Genomic DNA, 22,294 nt, shown 5'->3' with positions numbered 1-22,294 from the left:
AGGTACACATTGTACCTATATACTCATAAGGGTAGCTAGGTGTATTATAGGTCCCAATATACCAACCTTTACAGTAGGTAGGTACACATGGTACCTGTATAATATACCAACCTTTACAGTAGGTAGGTACACATGAGGGTAGCTAGGTGTATTATAGGTCCCAATATATCAAACTTTACAGTAGGTAGGTACACATTGTACCTATATACTCATAAGGGTAGCTAGGTGTATTATAGGTCCCAATATATCAAACTTTACAGTAGGTAGGTACACATTGTACCTATATACTCATAAGGGTAGCTAGGTGTATTATAGGTCCCAATATACCAACCTTTACAGTAGGTAGGTACACATGGTACCTGTATGTATTATAGGTCCCAATATACCAACCTTTACAGTAGGTAGGTACACATGGTACCTATATACTCACAAGGGTAGCTAGGTGTATTATAGGTCCCAATATACCAAACTTTACAGTAGGTAGGTACACATTGTACTTTATACTCATAAGGGTAGCTAGGTGTATTATAGGTCCCAATATACCAACCTTTACAGTAGGTAGGTACACATGGTACCTATATACCAACCTTTACAGTAGGTAGGTACACATAGGTGTATACTCACAAGGGTATAGGTGTATTATAGGTCCCAATATACCAACCTTTACAGTAGGTAGGTACACATTGTACTTTATACTCATAAGGGTAGCTAGGTGTATTATAGGTCCCAATATACCAACCTTTACAGTAGGTAGGTACACATGGTACCTATATACTCACAAGGGTAGCTAGGTGTATGATAGGTCCCAATATACCAACCTTTACAGTAGGTAGGTACACATGGTACCTATATACTCACAAGGGTAGCTAGGTGTATTATAGGTCCCAATATACCAACTTTTACAGTAGGTAGGTACACATGGTACCTATATACTCACAAGGGTAGCTAGGTGTATGATAGGTCCCAATATACCAACCTTTACAGTAGGTAGGTACACATGGTACCTATATACTCACAAAGGTAGCTAGGTGTATGATAGGTCCCAATATACCAACCTTTACAGTAGGTAAATACACATGGTACTTTACTATCTATACACTCACAAGGGTAGCTAGGTGTATGATTGGTCCTACAAGAGTGGCTCTCCAGTACTCTTCTTTAGGTTTGAGGGTATTCACCACTTCAACAATCCAATACACAAGGAAGGCAATTAGGATAACTGCTATGGCCTGTCAAGTAAAAACATAACAAGAAAAGAATATTTTGGAGTTACATCACAGATTAAATTACAGTGTCAGCAGGAAAAAAAACAAATTAACAATCAAATATGTAAAAAAGAAAAGATTTGTATACTGACATCAAAGATTATATTACAGTGTCTGATAAAAAAACACATAAACAGTCAAAACTATTAAAAAATTTTTAAAAAATGTTTTGTTACATCACAGATTTAATACAGTATATATTCTGAACCTATTTTCTGAGACAACATTATTTACCAGTTTAATTCTGTGTTTCCATGAGCACTTGAGAGGTTGGCCTATGACAGAGGTAAGGTACCATATATAGAATGGTAGAGCTAGCCACACATAGCCACAGGGCACCCATACCAACACTGTATTTTGGAAACACTCAGTAAATTGTGGCCAGCTGCTGTTCCAAGTCTCATTGATATCCTGGAAAATTAGAAAATTAAATATAAAGCAGTGACAACCAAAGTTATTTTTACCAAACTTTATTTAATATTGTCTAGCAGCAAAATATACATTGTTTTTGTTAATAAATTCAATATAACTGATTTTGCTTAACCTTTTTAATCATTTAATACTTAATCATAAAGGAAATAACTGTAATTATTATAGGTCATCCTTGTAACAGTGACAGTGATTGGTTGATAAGTATCGCCTGACATGGGGGAATTCATTTCATTGGAGAATGTGCCTCCATCATAAGTCATAGTCTGTCGGAGTTGTTTCCCTTTCATTTGTCAATGTCAATGGCAAATGAGGAAATGACAATACAAAATAAAAGGTAAAGGAATCAATAAAATAAGGAAAACAGGGATGCACACATACCAAAAAAAGACAAACATTTCTGTGACCATGACCTGTTTATAACTATTGGAAAATGGCAAGTACAAAACTATTGTAATGGGGGGACTGCCATGCGTCCCAGTACACCTTCGACACGCGTGCTCTGGCCACATACACACAACGTGTGTTCACAGTAAGAACAGAGAGGGCAGTGGCCAGCTGGATAGCTTTTAATTCCAAATCGTGATCGTATAGCTTTTCATCCTCGGTATGGAAGTCTATGGCCTTCACAGCAGTCCCCCCTGGACACCCCCTTTCAAGTTAACAGGCCCCTTAAAATTCAGGTTCGACCACTGGGATGTAGTGGAAACACAGTTTTACTCAACAAGGTGTTCCAATATATACAAACAACTATTCATCAACATAACATAATAAATATATACAGGTATGACAATATAGGATCATAACATTAGTGCTGACTATTGACAGCTAACACTAAGTAACTCAACTAGTATCCTAACAGAAACGCATGTAACCTTACGCTACCTAACATTAGTACCAGCAGAATATGTGCTCCTGACTCCCTATAGGTCTACAGCTAACCATTGTATTCATGTTTCCTATGGATGCCTAAGCCCTAAGCCCCAGACTATGCCCTGGTAATACACATCCTATGGTTACTCTAGTACTCTATATATGTGAGCTGACGTCGTACTATTGGGTACTGTAACAGCAACACTACTGTAGTACCCTCTTCCTTAATGAGTGCTACTCTATGATTGGCCAAACCGTATATAGTAAACAAAGTAAGCAATAAACCAAACTTCCGGTGTTCACTCTAATTCCTGTCTCTTAAGGTACAACTTACTGATGAACGCCCAACACATGTGACACGGCCTTGTAAACAAAGAGACAGGTATTGGTTAGTAGCAGCTAATCAACAGGAAGCATACCCTGAAGAAAAGCTCCACCATCCAAAAATATGACAGATATAAATCAACAGGGTCCTGCTATATTAGTAGTAACAATGTTAGAAATAAAGAACCTGTTCTCTCACACTATAAATAGTAAAAAAAACTGGCAATAGTGATCAAGCTACACTTCTGTCATGAAAATAAAATATTGATCACATGACTTAAAAAATCTGTTCATTTTTCTGTATAATAAAGAATTGACTCTGTGATTTCATGGAGATATGGATGTTTCTATACTCTAAGATGTTTGATTTCCCTATGATGTAGTAGTCCTCAGGAAACTTGTCATCTTCAGGTAGTATAAATAAACCTTAATGTTCCCAAGCAACCAGGGTCATAAATGTAGAAAAGCAAACAGGAATCAAACTAGGGCACATTGTCGTGCATGACATGAACGTGATAAAGGAATGCTTTCTACAAGATTTCAGGGTGGCTTACAAAAAATTTCTCTTTTCAATGAAACTTGTGCCTTTTGAGTAATTGTTTTCAAAATTTTGTAATAATATATTTTCCCTCTCAATATTACTATAATAAGAATTTTTTTTTCTGTTTAGTAAAGTTACAAACCAGTGTTAAGCAAAACAAGGTAGCAGTACACAGTCTCCCTGTGTGGACACGGGTGATTTTTTTTATTCATAACATTACCCCATTACAAAAGTTTTAATCAAAATTTCAAAATTCAAAACTGGTCTTGTCATGTTGAAGTGGACAATGTGGGGTTTCATATTTTTCAGAATAATACTTTTGCATTGTGTTGAAGATTTCTATTTGGGCAGTCTCGAATCTGTGTCTACACATCCAAGGCTAGCTATACAACAAGTGAAGTTTTCACAGTGTTTACACATGGTCATGTTGTGAAGGCGTTCCGAGATGGAATTTACTGAATTATAAGAAGTTTTATACCATGACAGTATTGTTGACTTTAAGACTGGCATAAATTTCATCTACTATGTGGTAGTGTGAGGTTGGAATTTGTAGCTATTTTGCATTTTTAGCATTTTTTTAAGTTGGCAACCACGGCAATTACATGTCAGAAGTAAGGGAAAAATTTTTATTTACACAATTTTTATTTCTCTACTATTCATGTAAACTATTAAGTAATTTATAAATATATACACATGAAAGGGAGTACTTATCACAACCAATCTGCTATATCTCAAACACGATGAATAATTTCAAGAAAAATGCAAATTAACTGTTTCCTGCTACTCAAATGAACAGTCCAAATATATCCTTACATAAAATATCATGTACAGTATACTGTATGTAAATCAATTTGATTGTTACTACACAGGAATGTGACTTGGTCAGTTGTTGACATGACCAGGTAACTAATTGAGAGCTCTCATTTATTATACAACTAAAGAACTTAGATCTTTACACTTGCAAACCTTAACCTAACATAAAACACAATCATCAGTACCTGTATATGTGTTATGCAAACATGCCCTTTAGTGTTGATTTAGTTTCTACACTTTCAAAAATTACTTGTTCTTTGTTTAATTTGAACACAAATTCATCTGTAGTTAAAAGTATCCTGCAGTGTCACTTGATACATATGCACTGAATTTTTAAATATTTACAGAAACATTAGTGACAGCTGGGACATCTCTGTATAACAGATCAGCCCCTTGTTTATATAGGTAGAAATTGTGCTGGTGAGCAGGTTGGATGATTGTAAAGAAATCTCTTTTTAACTTCACACAGCAATTAATAGAGAAGTTCTTGTGAAAAACCATCCCCAGGAAAATTAAGAAAGTGTGACTTATTGACGTTACTACTACAAATGCACAGGACACATATCAAAAATAACTTATGCATTCATCCATTTCACTTTGATAGTTTATTACTCAGCTTGCCTTTGATAAATGTAATTATAACATATTATTATGCTGACAGGCAATCACGGTTTGCATCTGATGAATCCACTTCCTGAAAAAAGCAAGTAATTATTTTTTCTACTTGCAATTCTTTGATTTCTACTTGCAAATAGTCAGTAAAAAGCTTTAAATTTGAGGCCTGTATTGTACAATGTAACCAGACTTATCAGACAAACAAGCTATGATATAGGTCATAAATCGAGGTCACAGAACTAGAAGAAGTGCGGGTAAACTCATCTCTCAAAATAGAGACTTTGATTTACAATTTGATGGGAGTGGCAAAACACCTTTAAGATGTATCATCCAGTTACCAACAAAGAATTCAAGGTGAACAATGAGCCAATAACATCATATTTAAATATAAGTCATCAATCATCGCCTGTGTCAATGAAACATGGGTTGTCTAAAAAAATTAAGGAAGGGCAGAAACCAGGGTCCCTCAGCCCGGGATAGGGGATACTTCAAAGTCTTACATCAATAATTAATGCATTTTCTAAGGAAGGGCAGAAACCTGGGTCCCTCAGCCTGGGATGGGGGATACTTCAAAGTCTTTCATCAATAATTAATGCATTTTCTAAGGAAGGGCAGAAACCTGGGTCCCTCAGCCTGGGATAGGGGATACTTCAAAGTCTTACATCAATAATTAATGCATTTTCTATGTATAAATTGCACAAAAAATGTTTTTAAAAGACACAAAGTATTGTCATCTTTTGTCTGAAGAGCTGTGTGTGAAGTAACTATTAATGGTAGAGGTACACCTTTAAAAATGACAGTTGTGAAAGATTGGAGCTGATGTAAACAAAATGATTTATACTACTGCCATCGTTGGATATTAAACGTCTCCTGAAATGTCACAGCTAATCACTTTAAACTTGTATCAAATGAAGCATGAACAGACAGCCTGAGTTCAGGAATAAACACTTCCGGATTATTTTTAAGATTCTGAAACTAGATCAAACACAACAAAAAGTAAATCTGATTTCACATAAATTCCCGCTCTAAGAAGTTTAAGCTCTAGTATGTTCACTAACTTTACAAGTAACCCTACATTTGAAAAAAGGTCATTATATGGAACGAAAGCACTACCAATAAACAAACAATGAAGTGCACTGTTGTTCGATATGAAAAAGATGATTGAATCGACGAGTTTTTGTATTTTGTCTGTGTCAGTAGAACGAGTGCGCATGTTTGTTTAACGACAACCATGAGTACCCTTCATTTGCAGGGGATAAGTGCTGTTGCACTGACAGCAGTCAGCGTGATTTGCTAGTGCAAGAGTACTTACCCAAAATGTGCCGTTACAGAATTCCTCCATGGCTAAATGGTTTACTATGTCAAAGAAATTAAGCTTAATTGGTGATCACGTCATAACGAGTCCTTGATACAGTTGTCAAGCGGCTGCACGTGAGCATACAGACATAGGAATCGCAGACACACAAGTACCTGTAGATGTCAAAACAGGTTTACCTGGCCAACTACAAGGAAGCTAAAGGGAAATAACTCATACAGCGTTGTAATGTATTCCGGATGCGCATCATCGTGTAAAAATGCCATTGGATGAACTTCCCAAATATGACCTAATAATTATTTGCCTTATGTTGGCTGAATATATTTGAAAATATCAGAGATTTTCTTTATGCAAGCAGGACTCATTTTTCAGTATTTTTTTTAAATACATGAACATCAAGTATCGAAGATCATTCGCTACATGTGATGTAGCTTATTGGTGTCACTGTTTTCTTTATAATTCAGAATGAAATATTTTATTCCAACTCGATATGTCTAAACTAGGGGAAATCCATCAAGTTTACTGCACTGTCATTGATACCATAAATTATCGTTTGTAAATATATAACTTTGTTTTCCATAAAAATGAAGGGCGATGGTTCTATGTACTTTGATAAGATTAAGACATTTTGGAGAAAAAATATCAAGTAATAGTTTCCTTCTCTGCTGATAAGTTGATGAGTGAAGCATTGAAATGATGATAATTATTGTAGTTATGATAACATTTTTGGACATTTTTTTCAACATCGGTGAATATATATGATTTGTCCCCCTGGGACCTTTTTACACCCACGCAGTCCAACATATGTACGATGCTCTAGTTGAATTCTACCAAGTAAATTAATTCTTTTCATTTTCAAGCATTTGTTCATTCTTTCATTTTTACTTTAAATTAAAAGTCATAGACCGTTAATATTAACTATTGGATGATAGTACGTGCTGTGTTGATTGGGAGAGGCAGCAACAGCTAGCTGGAGTGGAAACATTATTCTCAATAGGTGTGTTACATAGTTGTAATTTTTGAAACACACTCTCAACTGGTGTCAATGACAATAGAATCTTCAGTGCAGATTCAAAATATTTTCGTAAAATTTTTAGCCTTCGCTGGAATTTATCTCAGAACTAGTTTCCATATCCGTTAACTTAAAACCACTGCGGGTTAAGCCTTTGTCATAGACATGGTCACAATATGAAATACTATAGCAATATATTTCATTCAATTCATTTCTACTTTATAAGCCAACTAATACTAAATCAAACTGGTGGCAGGCCTTTCTTCCCCAGTTCTAATGACTGCTTACTATATAAACCGGCCTCTAGTATGATTTTTATATTGGATCGCGACATGTTTGTGTGATCGTTTGAGCTACTGGTTGAAGATTTCCATAATTTGGAGATGGAAATTGTACCTTACCCATTTATTATTTGAGAAAAAAAATATATGCAAGACGTAATTCATTTGATAATGGATTGCATTAAATGCAATCCATTATCAAGTGAATTACAGCTTGCGTATAAGTCTTTGTATTCTGGGAATGTTCACCACGATCTATATAGCGTGCTATATGCTCGTTTTACACTGATCGATTTGCATTACCATAATACTGATAACTCAAGGAGTGGATAAATCGGATGATGATGATAAAAGAAAAAATCTTAGAGATACCTTTTATAAGAACATTTAGTTTAAACCGTGAATATTTTATTCGAAATTCGACATTGAAATAGTATTAACACAATTCAAAAATTATCAAGAGGATTTGGTAACAAGCTAAGTAAAACCATCTCATAATCAGTTATTGCCATATATTTATAAGTAGAATGGTGTTGTTTGACTGAACAAGGAATGCTGGTGTCGACAATAATATTACAGTCCAAACATTTATCCTGTGTTTATAAACACATACACGTACAACTACAATCAGTGAAAATTATATGAAGATATAACTCACCGAGGGTTACTACATTGTAATACCCATTTCATAAACTGGTCCTCCAAGAAAAAACAAATACGTTGTCATTACATAAATATGAACAGGTGAGTAAATTGGCATGGACGGATAAGCGTAATAAAATTTAGTACAGAGTATTTACATATGATACGTAGAGCAAGTTATCTACATAGGTATATACGGGTAATTCTAGGAAGTGTTAGTGCATTGTATCTACATATGTATATATAAACAAGTTAACCTGGTAGGGTAAGTACTTTATACTTTATAAATATAAACTGGTAAACCTAACTAAAGTAAGCATATTTTCACAATGCTATGATCTAGTAACATTGTACAGGTAAGTAAATTGTAATTATATAAATAGGAACATTGTAAAGCTTTTTACATTGTATTAATATAAGTTTAAACAAGTACTTATATTAAAGGTAAGTAATTATAATTACATAAGTATGTTCGAGTACCCAAAGAAAATGTGAGCACATTATAACTACATAACTATGAAATAAGAACATTTAATTTTTCCTTTCTGTACAATACCATATATTGACCATTACTTGCCTTTAAATATTTAATCATTTATTGACAATATCCATCGTATATACCAACCACAAGTGGGAAACAAGGACACGGTGGATTCTTCTACATCAGTCGCTAACCTGATATTTTCCTACAACGAAACCAACAGGGACAGCTCCCTACCAAGTTGTTCGTGAGTATACCAGATAGCTTGTGTTTGTTGTTAACACTGTTCTCATTAAGCAATTTTATATTACTTACTTGGAGTCCAGATATTTTAATATCTGATTTTGAAGTGTTTCTATGCCCATTATGAAACCAGATGTAGTAATGACTGGTATAAACTTAAATTCTCATGAAATTGCTTTCTGCTTCTGTATATTCTCCTAAGCGGAAATGCCATCTTGTTTAAGATGTCTGGAAATAATGAAAGAAGTCGGGTAGACTAATACTTTTTCTCGTGTTAATAAAATTTGGTTGACGCTTTTAACAAAATCATCGTGTAATAATCACAACAACATGATCCTTATGAATTTCATGACAACTAAGGTTAAAATAATATATCTTGGCTTTAGCAAAAAATAGTTTCTTTCCTTCCATTACAGTCAATAGTAATAGGGCAAGATTATGAAGTTGAATGAATATTGAACTTCAAAGTTATTTCAGGAAAACATCCATTTGTGATGACTTTTTGTGTGTAATGATGTTTTCACTGCTCATGACTTTCAACACATTTTAAACTGACCTTATCAATACTAGTGACTCAAATAAGTGACGCACATACAATGTACATAAAGGGATATATTAAACTTTTGATTAATTCACGGTTCGCTCCCACTTTTTCCCGCAGAAAGATGTATATAAGTTCCATTACAAAACGTGAACTTTGTGATTCACCATCGAATATATCTGAAAATAAAATAAAAAGCTCTATTTTCAAAAGTTCAATATTACGTAGTTATGCTTTTGATATTAATAAATGAAAGTCTCTACATTTAAAAAACTATTATCGTAAAGTTAAGAATTATTTGAGCCATTATTGATAGTTCAATATTCAATAGTTTCAATGAAATACCCAGTTAATCTTTCTTCTTTTATTTTTGTTGTTGTTTCCTTTGTTTGTTTTCTTTTTTTGTTTTGTTTTTGTTTTTGTTTTTTTTTTTCAAATCTTCTCAGTATTTTAATTTGTTTTACTATATCCTATAAAATGTCAATATCCATTGTTACAAGAAAGTCAATAGTACATTCACATTAAGTTAGAAATGTTACTTTTGTTAATTTCTTTATCTTCTAGAAGTCTTGAATCTTTTACTTACATGTTCGAATTTGATAGACTTTTTCCAGTTAAAAAATGCAAACACCGTTTAAAAACATCTGAGGTTTTCATTTTGTCTAAGGAATGTATGTCATAAAACTGGCTATATGTTATTCTATTTATTTCCAATATCAATGTATGTTTCATATTAGCGAAAAATAACTGTTCACTATTTCACTGGTTATGTTTTCTTGTGTAATATAGGGGAGATAACTCCTAATATAAGACGTTGCATGTATCCTTAATATCATCCTAACGTTCAGTTCATAAATCATTATAAGCTGAATGTGTATCTTTCCATATCAAACAATAAAAACGCACATACTTGGAATAAAAGGTGGTTGTGAAAAGGCAGCATATGTTCAAAGAAATATTTTTTCGATATGCGAATCTGAGGCTACCAGTCGGCAGATATATGATGGGATTTTCAAGTCACGTGACATGTAAAAGTGAGCTTCCTGTTGAGCACTTCCAGTGGATTGTATGAAGTAAGTAAACCGCATCGTTGCTGTTCTTGTTCTAAATTTCACGTTTTAATACTACTCGCAATATTTAATGTTAAACTTTATCATTTATTGTGGATATGTCCAAGTCTGTATACCTTTTTACAAACAGGTGTCTAAAATTGCGGCAGAAAATGTGATGGCATTCAACCGTCTCCTCCTCCCCAAAATAGTATCAACAAACAAGTTTTATCTGTCGATGTGATGTCGCTGGTCGTTTTAGCATATATTGTGACGTGGTTCACTTCATTTTTCATTATTACCTTTTTATTTAATTATTGAATAGGACATAAACATCAAAGTATTGAATTTTTTTGTGAGTGGGTGGGAACAGACGACAGGCGAGGCGGAAAATCAAAATAAACATACGTCACAACATCAGGTGTTGGCACTCATCCTGTACCGGTTGTGATTTTTACACACCTATTTAAGTTACACTTCATTTCTTTGTCATTTTAATATTTGTTTCGTTTTGATAATTTGTTGGAATTTGTCCATGTGAGCACGACTGCATAAAGTATTGACCCGCTCGCGAGGTCAAGATGTCTACACTTATCATTCAAGTATAGACTGAATTTCGAAGGTGAATTTGAAATATCATGCAGGTGTGGTCTTTAGATTAAGCTGGCAATGCTATTGGATAACTAGTCCTATTAAATTTAAAATTTCTTGAGCCAACGAGTTAGTAGGATACCTGAAATAGATAGGTCTTAGTATACCACTACCACACATTTTGGGTTGATAACTGCAGGTAATATGAAACTTATCATTTGAAATGATATTTTACTCAAATACAAATTTTGTTAAAATAAACTTCTTTGAACATGTCAATAAGTCAATAAATTCTAGATATCAATATTTTGCTCATATTTGATAAATTAGGTTCAGCAAATTTTTAATGAAATACTGTTCTTTTATATTTCTACTTTTCTTAATTTTTTAACATTTTTTTTTTGCTTTCAGTAATATTGCCTGATGTGATGAAATATGTCAGTATCATTTTCATTTTATATCATGACTAATCTGATATACATTTAGTGATTGTTTTGGTATGATATATCGGAAACAGAACAATACTATGAAAAATGTACATGTTATTTACAATCAATGTAAACAGAATCATTACTCATATGTACTGGTTGCCATCAATTTGTGCAATGTACCAGTACTGTGGGAATTTCATGTTTTGTCATATATAAATTACCATTTCATTGCTGAAATTTAAAAATGAAATTATTGAAAAATCTGCATCCAGAAACACAATCAATTGGGCGACTAGTGTCCAGTAGAGATATGTATGACTTATTGAATAAACTTATGAGCTTAGTCCCTTTGATTGCTAGAGAGTAGGTGTGTAACATTGTCCATAATTGTAAAATGATACTTCATTATGACAGAAATTGAAGAATATGTTAACTTACTGAAGTCACAGGTAGATAAATTGTAAATAGTACTTTACACAAGTTACAAAAACCTATTATGTATTGATGAGTAAACCTTTAATGCTGTGTTTTAAGTGAGAGTTTATTCAGTGACAATCACAGATTATGTTCTTTGCAAGTTCAACCTCACATAAGATAATATTGAAGTGAGACAGTAACACTATATTAGTATGAAGATATCTAGTTTCTATTTTCTTAATGACTTGAATTTCCAACCTCCAGATTGTATTGTAGAATCTTTAATATGAGTAATTAATATATAATAAGGAAGTTCATTTCATTATACATCTGATAGGTTAAAGTGCAATTTTCAAATACATGTACTTAATATCAGACTAAACCTAAATAAAGATGAATCTAGAAAAATGTAACATAGGAATCAAGAGAATGATTTTAGTCTGAAATTAAATGATAACTTTCAGTCAAATATTTATATGTATGTCAATGTTATTTCCACATCCATGTACACCTGTATGTTAGAGACAAAAGCTTCATATTGTATTTATAAATGCATATGTATGTCAATACTTCACTGTCAAGTAACCAACCATTGTGTAGTTTTTAAGTTTACCAATCCTCCTTTTAGAAAAAAAATAAAGGTAAGCTTCTGTAACTGCCTTGTTAGGTTGAGTACAGTAATTGCATTTCAGACTTTTTACAGATCTATGCAAGTTAATTCATTTAGACTGAAATACATTGTTGTATTGTTTGGTATGGGAGTGTACTTTTTGATATCATAGCCTAGCAACATTAATTGAAGTGCAGTAAAAGTGTCAAAAGAAGCCAAGTCATTGTCCTGTAATGAGCACACTCATCAACTTGGGATGGTTCCCATAGCTTTTTGCAGGATGAGCACATTAGTGTGATCATTGAACAAAAGCATACATACATGACATAGATTTTTTTTTCGTTTGACCGATAGTGCATGTTCTTCAGTAAGCCTATTGTGAATATAGAATTTTCGTACTGGGTACCCCAATTTTTATACCTAACCCACACCCTTGGTACTCAACATATTTTACTCAACCTGAAATGTACCTCTCTTGAGTGGAACTTTATATAATGGAAGAGAGATAGGAAAGTCAATACTAAGCTCTGTGATATAATTGAAAAAAATTCTTCCTATCAATCAGTGGTACTGTAATTATAGCTAAAACAATGTTGTATTTGATCAACACTCATATTGGGTCACAGATTATAATCGATCGTTGCGTTTGTTGAGTTTATCAACATCAATATACATTGACATGCACATGCATGCACTATTGGAAGTACCTGGGTAAATTCATTCAGGTAGCTTCTTATGCTATACATATGACAATACTAAAAATTTCCAGTACACATCTCTTTTTGTGAATGACATTTCACCCTTCAGTTTTTACTATTAACAAAGATAGAAAACATATGGTTTCCTATTTTGACAGATACTCAGGTACACATTTTTGAACCCAATTATTCCTCTACCTCTACCTGTATCTGAGTCATCAGGTACCGATAACAGCCATATTCTTCAATTGTAAATGTGTACACAAACTCAATTTTACATCGAAATATAGCTAGGTGATCATGCTGCCAGGATAATTTCAAGATTTAAAAACAAAAAGGCTTTTCTTTGTGCAGACATAAAATGTTGGTGTTATTTGTGAGTACCTGGTAATTGCCCTTTCTATCATGCTGTCATAACAATTTGGTTTTTACTCATTTATATTTCAAATGATCGGAATCTCATTAATACCTGCAGACAGTCTGAGAGTCATGAACAAAGTAACAAAAGAGTCCTACTTCTCATTTGTGTAATTTCCCAACTGTCCCTCTTCCTCATATGTTTATAATATGTTCATATCTCTTGAATATTTCAAATACTTATATTAGGACCCCAGATTTTCTACAGAATTGTCAAAGTTATACTAATTTGCTACACATTTTATATCTAGAAGGTACATATGTATGTTTGCCAAAATGTTTTTTGGTCAATAGATGGGGTATGTTTAAAGTGGCTGTGCCTTATTTTCATTAGCATATTTTTATTCATTGCAGCTAAAAATTGAAAAATGTGAAACTTTCTGACTGGATATGACAGGTCGCATTTTACGAGACCGCAGAAGGATTGCTAAACCAAGATGAGTAAGTATTCTCTTCTTTGCAGATTTGTATTGTGAAAGATTCAGGTGTATAATATGAAGTATTCAAAGTTGATTACAAATAAGGTAGCTGCTATATATAGTGAGTACCATTTAAGAATGTAACAGTACACATGATATCCAAAGAGATTTGTATGCTGAGTTTTATAGCTCAGAGAATAGCCAGAGTTTTTTAAAGCATCTCCTTGTGGTTGTTGGTGACTACCTCAATGATTAGAATAAGGGAGGCTAGTCACATTCCATCCAGAGCTATTAGGGCAAAGTGTCTTGTCCAAGGAAAAAAAGCAACGTAACACAGATTAGTTTTTCGAATTTCTGTGAAAAACAAATAATGATGGGTAGAGAGTGTCGAACCAGACACTTCATATCTTTTCCTGAGATTACGTAGGCCAAAGCTCTAAATGACTGATGAGTCATTGTGTCAGTCAGGCATCCAAATTGTCCCCAACAGGAAATAGTTTGTTATTTGAAATGTTCTCTTGAGAATCCATTAAAAATTTGAACTTTTGGCAATAACTGCTCTGTCACAAATATGGATTCCAGACCTCAACCTTATGTTTGTTGTTTTTGTTACTTCTATTTTCAGAATATACACATGTATTTGTTGCTGTTTTAAAATTGTCTCATTTATGAAAATTACAAAATTTATAGTGCTGCTGCACCTCCCCCTCTGATTGTGACTTTTCATTTGATCACTTACGATTTACCTCAATTGCCTCCTAGGCTTCAAAATCTAAGCCCTGGCATCACTGAAGAATCCTAGAAGGATGAAACAATTGTATGATGCAGTTTAATTCATTGTTTGGCTCTACCTTATCAATCTCTAAATTATTAAAAGGTGCTATGCTGTGGCGTGTCTTTAATATAATCTTCTAGATCTGTATCATTCCTGGAAGATGTGTCAAATAACTGATGATTCATTTTTAGTTTCACCACGAGGATATATGTATCGCATGATATCTGGATAGTGGTTAAAGATCACAGACAATGGGGATAACTGTAAAGATCATGATTCTTTTTATGTTGATGAGGACACAGATTAATCTAGACAAATTTCACTACTGGAAAAGGGTAATATTCCTCAAGTGATATGTTTTCCCCTCTGCATATAAATATAAACAAATTCCCCATCAAGAAAATATAATGCAAACATGGAAAAGTTTCCTCAAAAACCTCAACATTGTCATGTTTCATTCATGTAATGTACATGTATTTCACATATTTTTAACCTTATCCGTTGTTTTAAATCTGACCATAAAGTAGTATTCCTCAAATTCTAATTTAACCCATGGGACAGGTCTGCTGTTATTTCTGTTCATATAGATTAGAACATGCAATGTTTTAATACACAAAGAAATAAAAGGATGGCAGAACAGATGAATTTTTATATGGTTTCCAAGAAAGGTTATTATGTTAATTTTTATAGACTTGCATGGTCTTGATTAAAAGCTGACCACAACCTATATATGTAACATCATAAAGATACTTTTTGATGCCCTGCTTTCCGGAAAGTAAATATTAAACTGTACTACATATACAATCCATTTATTGTATTTATGCACTGATCAATCTACAATTTTACTAAATTCTTTTCAAGTTTTATAATGACTGAAAATAACAGGTCCCACATTGGAAGATTTAAGTATTTCCAGAAATTGATATTATATTTAATATATCATGGTTGGTATGTTTGGTTTTTGTTGTGTTCTAGTTTGATAGACATGTATATCATTTAGCTGTCATACTGAAACCCCGTTTTACTGCCACCCCTGATATACCACCAAAATCAGCACAGGACTACTTAACTGTTGGATCTTGCATATAATGATACATTTTCAGGAACCAGGGCCAGTACCTGGTATTATATCATGAAGGATTAAGGACCCACACAAGGATTCTGTCCAGACTAGCTAAATGATTTAAGTTTAATAAGCAGATACGAAAAGTATGTATAGTATAATGCAAGGATGGTACATACAGGAATGTTAGAACTGGACTGACCAGAATCTGGGTTAGTATATTTATAATATCATGTCTGTATTATCAATCCATAGCTGGTAGTGATCAGTGTCCAGTACCATTCAATAAACTGAATTGCAGAGGTCATTATACCCTCAGATACAGTAATCTGTTTTGTGTCAGGGGTACTTGACCTGGATAGGGTTACAGAAATATCTGTGAAAGTGTGCCAGAGAAAGTGTTATCTATAAATACTAACATGTATCACCCACTTAGTTCAGATAAACACCACCTCTGTGTATCGGTCCCATTAATAACCAGATATATTGTGGTAGTGATCCTTAAGTTTTCTCTCCAGCAACTGCTGCCTTACTTTCAAAATTGTTCAATTTCTGTGAAGTTGTAGAACATGATAGGAACTTGAGCTATATGTATGTTTGGTCTTTTCAAAGAGCCGATAAATTTATGAAATGAGAAATAAATCTAGGGTGACAACTTTTTTTAATATTACTTTCCATGGAGAAAAATGTACATACAAATGTTTATGAAACACATCCTTTATATATTGTAATATATGCATTATAGTGAATGTAATGTTACTTTTGAGATTAGAAAAAAACAGTTTATTTAGCTTCAGTTATGAGTATATATTAGTAATTAGTCATTTCACTTTAATATTATAGTACATATGAGATATGATATTACAAATTGTTGACTACAAATGTACTGTAATAATTTCTGTAGGATGTTTTACAAGCAAATTTAGAACATTATTTCTAAAATTTGATAAATTCCATTACTTAGATATATTGTGGGTCTCAAAATCACTGGAACTTTATTTATATAATTAGTAAATGCTATACAATTAATCCTGAACCACAAAACACTAACAGATCTGCAAATCATTATGCTAGTAACATTTTATATATATTTGTAATTTAAAAAGGTAGTACTTTTACATACAGTATTATGTATTATTCCTTAATATTTCAAAATTATATTTTACAAATAATCTAAATGATTAGGCCTACAAGCAGTGAGTTTAATGCCCTGGTGTGACAGAAGTACAAACTGCAGTCTCGTAAACTAGATAAAATGGTCCATTACAGAAGCAGCTAGGGCCCATTTTGCCTTTATCAGAAAGATAATGTGTTGTAAAATTAGTTCTTTTAAATTATGTCAGGATATGTTTCACTGTGTATCAGCAAAAACATATGCAATTTTAAAAGTTGGATTTCAGTTGTCATTGCTAACAGTGTGTCATACATTTTGTCATGGCCATTCTATGTTTAAAAACTTTACTAATGGTGAAATGAGAAAATACTTGTAATAGATATGTTACTTTTGTCTCTATCAGGTTAAGGTGTATAAGCCATTGGAAATTCTTACTGAATATTTACACTTGAAAATTCTAAAATAAATGACATTAAGGATAGGAATGTTTTATGAATTAGATTGAAGAATCCGGAATGTTTCGTTATCTTATATTTACTAGTGAGTCACTTTCACAAAATATCTTACTTCGCTTGATCTTGCCTGCACAGTAGTGATTTACAACATGACAGATTATATATGACTGTATAGGAGTGCTACATTTGTTCTTTGTCCTAAATAAATGTTATTGTTAGTTCATAATGTCCTTGCTTATTAGCAGACAAAAGCTTATACTTCAATTCTTTAAAGTTTTCATTTTAACTTTTTCACTTTATTTACCCACTTTTAATGGAAGCATACTCTATCATTACTAAAAGTAATGTATAATGTACTGGTACCTAGATATGAATATTTTGTGTGTGTTTTTGTTTTCTCTTTCTCTCTTTCTGGATTTTGAAATTTTGTTTTCCAAATTCTACATAGTCCAATTAAACCATGTTAAGTTTAATCTTGACACCCAGCTTATAGATCAGATTTATCCGACACTTGGCTTGGTGCACCTGGCTACAGTTATGGACTGGTATAAATTGGATAAAGATCTATGGATGTGATAGCCTTCATCTCACCCCTGCTGCTCTCTATGTTGAGTCAGAGTTAGTGCCCTTAATTTGTATATTTTCATATGAGTCATAAAGTTCACTTACCCAAAGTTCTATCAGTGTTTCATGAATTCATTATGAGATACTAACACTGGTATATTGAACATTGAAAAGGAAAACATTCTAGCATGACTTCAGCAAGAGTTATTTAATAGTTTTTTGAGATGAAACAATTCTGAAAAGAAACAATTTTCAATCTGGTCAGTAGGTAATAAAATGCAAGGCATACTTTATCCAGTCGCAAAGTAATGAATCAAATGCCACTAAAGGTTAAATCTATAACCTTGGGTAACAAGTTAAATGGTGTTTCAATTTTTTAAGAGTTAGATGCTTCTGTTTGGCTGAGATTGATACTGTAAGGTTCATTATTGCAGAGTTTACAAATCTTATGTTCTGAGAGAGAGACCAATGTAATTACTGATAGATATTCTGTCTACCTAGAGAATTACTTTCTTAACTGCAAGACAGATTCTTAGACAAGACTTTTAAATGTAAATATAGAATTTACTTCAAGAAGTGTATGCCTATGATATTCAGAGCCCAAAGAGAATTTGTCCCTGGTGATAAATAGTTTTTGAAAAAATGGTAGAATTAGGTATCGTTCCTTGGAAAAAAATACTTTTGTATAAACGAAACAAAAGGAAAACAATGACAAATGTAGCATATTTAATTGGTTTTCTCTGATGTACATATATATGATTATACTTCCATGAGACATAGTTTTATCATTTTTAGAACAAATGAACTGAAATATCCTTTTACCAGTTGAGCAGTTTGGATTCCCATTTCTGTCATTTGTGTACATAATTATATGCATGCCTATAAGTGTTGGATAAAAGCCATCTTATACATCTGTCATACCTGGGCTTTATTTGAATATTGATCTGCTGTCTCTAACACAGTTAACAGGTTTCTGATTTCCTCTCATGTACAATCCCACTGTCTCGACCTAAGTGCTGGTGGTGGACAAGTACACAAAATAGAATTCTGCGGTATTAACACTCTCTACATATGCATCCTCTTACCATTGGTATCAAAGATTTTATATTGGCAGTTTTGAAATTAGAGATGAATAACTTGACAAGTAAAATAGGCAAAGCAAGAAGTTTAATAAAAAACATATAATCTTACATAGAACTCTACTTCTTATTAATGGTGTATCTGTACTCTTACTTTAACCTCAGACTGTTTACCATTAGGTTGCTGTTTATATATATATTATCCAGACATATCCCTCATAGCTCTCATTTGTTTGTGTACATTTTTGACATTTTTATCAGATTTAATTTCAATTTTATTTCCTTTTACTCTTAAGAGTCGTTGTTTTATACCTTCTGATGATCCTTGAAGCATGCCTTTCTGTGGAACAGTCATCTAGTCAGTTTGGAATATCAAACCTGATATCTTTAAACCAGGTTTTGGAATTCACTGGATTCATTTGACAGGGATTCATCAAAAGATTTTCTGTAAAAATTTTTGAATTATCCAAAAGCCAGCAAGCTAATCTAATACTAATGGCTTAGTCATTGTATACTACATATCTGTATTTTCCTTCAATCATTTATGATGACTTTTTACCTATCTTTAAAAGTTTAGAATACAGTTCACTGTTGTTCTTAAAAAAATGCAAATGTGTACATCAATATTTTGTGTAGGATCCACCCTCTAAATTTATCATATTTGTTACAATGCATATCAAGTTCTGCCACATAAATAAGCATTACAAAACTCACACTGCAACAATGCATGTACAGTGAAACCTCGCTATTAAGACCACTTTGGGGACTGGTCTTAATAGTGAGGTGGATCAGATTGACCACAAAGAACCATAACTCTGTTTAAAATAAAGAGTATATATATCATTAGGTAATGTACATGTATATTATTCAACAATAATAACTAACAATAATAAACTAAAATGTTGAATTTTATGAAATGCATGTAAAAAAGACAAAATTGCTGAATTGACAGAATAATAATTATGTATATATTCCTTAGTTTATATCATAATATACATGTATATTTACTATTGTAAACATTGAATAAAATGGAAACAAACAATCCATTTTAAGTTCAATTGGAATTTAACATTTATTTTGCAACTATTTCACATAAATTTACGAACACATTTACTCAGTATTTGTAACAACTTTAATGAAGTCACTATAAAGTCTTTCAACGCTTCATTTTTCACTTAAATTCGCAAACATGTTATCTTTATCAGTGTATCACTCAGTATGACACATTTTCTTTATACTTAAAAAAAAGAGTCTTAGTGCACAATATTGCGAAGAGCTACGGATCTGGACAGCCTCCTTTTTCATACGCCCTTTTTACCGATCGCGATAGCTCGTTTCGTTTCTGTGGTTTCGTCATTGCTTGATAAAGTTCATCGGAGTTTTGTGACAGAGAAAATGTGTCGTAAAAAATTGGAACACATACACATTTTTCTATTGTTCAAACGATATCGAGAGGGCTTCTAAGGTGTTTAACAGCATAACTACCGATCTATCAATATATAATTAACAAACAACAGATCATGCGTTTTTTTCGGCCGGGTAGACAAAGTTAATCCGATAATGATGTTTACTTTGTTTAATGCCACCTGGTGAAAGGGTCGGTAACCCGTGACGAAAACAATGGTCGTGAACAACACACGTGTTCGCAGTTCACTGCCCACCAGGTAAACTTTTCACTGGTCAGACCGTGGTCATAATTGTGAGGTCAATTATCGTTAATAAGTGGTCGTTGGGACTGTAAGAAGTGGTCGTAATACGGAATAGTGGGGTGGTCGTAATTCTGAAGCGACCAATACAAAGACATATAGTGGAAAAAACGGGACTGGAAAAAAAGTGCCCGTAATAGCGGGGTGGTCGTAATTTTGAGGTGGTCGTTAGGTGAGGTTTCACTGTAGTCTAAAGAGTAACATTCCTAAATCAGTCATGCATGGAACATGAACTTTTGCCTGGTTTAGGGAGGCTTTAGTCTGAAGTTGATAGGTCCGAATCCAATTTTGTTCTGTATATTGCAATACTATCAATTCATTCATGCCTTGAATTTGCTTTGAACATTTATACCGCAGATGTCCTGAATACAAAAAGAAACTCTATAGAGTAAAACTTATTTTGATACAGTAAATAGAACAGGTTGCATGATTTGTGATTTCATTAGCGAAGAAAGACATATATGATCACATTATTTAGTTACGTCAGCAGTGACTTCACACATCCAGCCAGTCCTGTGTCAATGGTTGATCTGCCTGGAAGTGGTTAGAACCAATGTATTTGTTGAACTGATATTAGATTGATCAGTACATCAAAATTATCTTTTAAAACAACAGTCCATTTATAAGAGTGCAGTTCGCAGGGACCAGGTGTAGCTCTATAAAAACTAAAAAATGGTACATTAAACAGAGTTGCCTCCCTTCCCGTATGTGTTAACAATCTTAATCATATGATCTTTACACCAGAAACAGTACACCAGAAGAGAGAGTTTTGCTCAACCAACTCATCAAAATTTAAGAAATCAACCTTGCCTTTTATTAAGAATTATTTTCATTCTGTAGGACTTGAAATAACATTAGTTGCACTGTACATGTATTATTTCATTTATATTATAATGAGTATTATTTTTCCTAATATTCTGAAATATATAATAATTCTGTGGGGAGGGTAAAACATTTCACCTTACCTAAGAGTTTTAATTAAGGAATTTGCAAGTAAGCAATATTAAAACTTAAGCTTTTCTTGTAAAAGTTAAAGAGATTATTTTCACTCCTGCGAAAATGCTTTATGATTGAAGTTGCCTTAGAGTGACTGCAGTAAATGTGTTATGTGAGTGCTATACCAAAGGGACCACTTTCCCCAAAGTCCTTTGTATTGCTTGTGTATCACATTGTCTTCTTTCACCATCAGTTGTTACATGTTGTATATGAGAACCTTTAGGGATGACTAGAGTATCACATACTCAAGTATTGCATCATGCTCTCCATTATATAGGAACATTTTTTGGGATATTTGTTTGTAATGTCACTTTGTCCACATATACCTCATTTATGTCACCTAAAATTGTCCAATGCAGCATGTTTGTGTATATACCAGGTACTTATAGTTATAGGGTTAAATGTAATGACAGGGAGTTATCACTCTTTGTTGTCAAAATGTCATTTTACCTTGGTATACATATGCGTCTATATTTTACCATCTAAAATTGCCAAACATTTTTAATATCTTAGCTTTTGGAATCCCAACATCTTG

General features: G+C 33.0%; 1 protein-coding gene across 1 annotated transcript in view; it reads right to left on the bottom strand.

Annotated features, from left to right (window-relative positions):
- The window catches only part of LOC132548503 (multidrug resistance-associated protein 1-like), a 30,301-nt gene extending 24,099 nt beyond the window's left edge, over positions 1–6,202 (bottom strand). Inside the window, exons 1-3 of the mRNA XM_060212368.1 lie at positions 6,173–6,202; positions 1,500–1,676; positions 1,104–1,229 (exon numbers count right to left, since the gene is read on the bottom strand). Of these exons, the coding sequence (XP_060068351.1) occupies positions 1,104–1,229; positions 1,500–1,676; positions 6,173–6,202 (333 nt within the window). The remainder of the gene's footprint in view (positions 1–1,103; positions 1,230–1,499; positions 1,677–6,172) is intronic.
- Positions 6,203–22,294: the final 16,092 nt, after the last annotated feature.

The sequence above is a fragment of the Ylistrum balloti genome, unplaced genomic scaffold, assembly GCF_031769215.1.
Source record: "Ylistrum balloti isolate Yb309-2 unplaced genomic scaffold, AGI_CSIRO_Ybal_v1 Utg370016, whole genome shotgun sequence".
NCBI lineage: Eukaryota > Metazoa > Mollusca > Bivalvia > Pectinida > Pectinidae > Ylistrum > Ylistrum balloti.
Note: the sequence above shows the minus strand (reverse complement) of the source record. Positions and strands in the feature narration are given on the sequence as shown.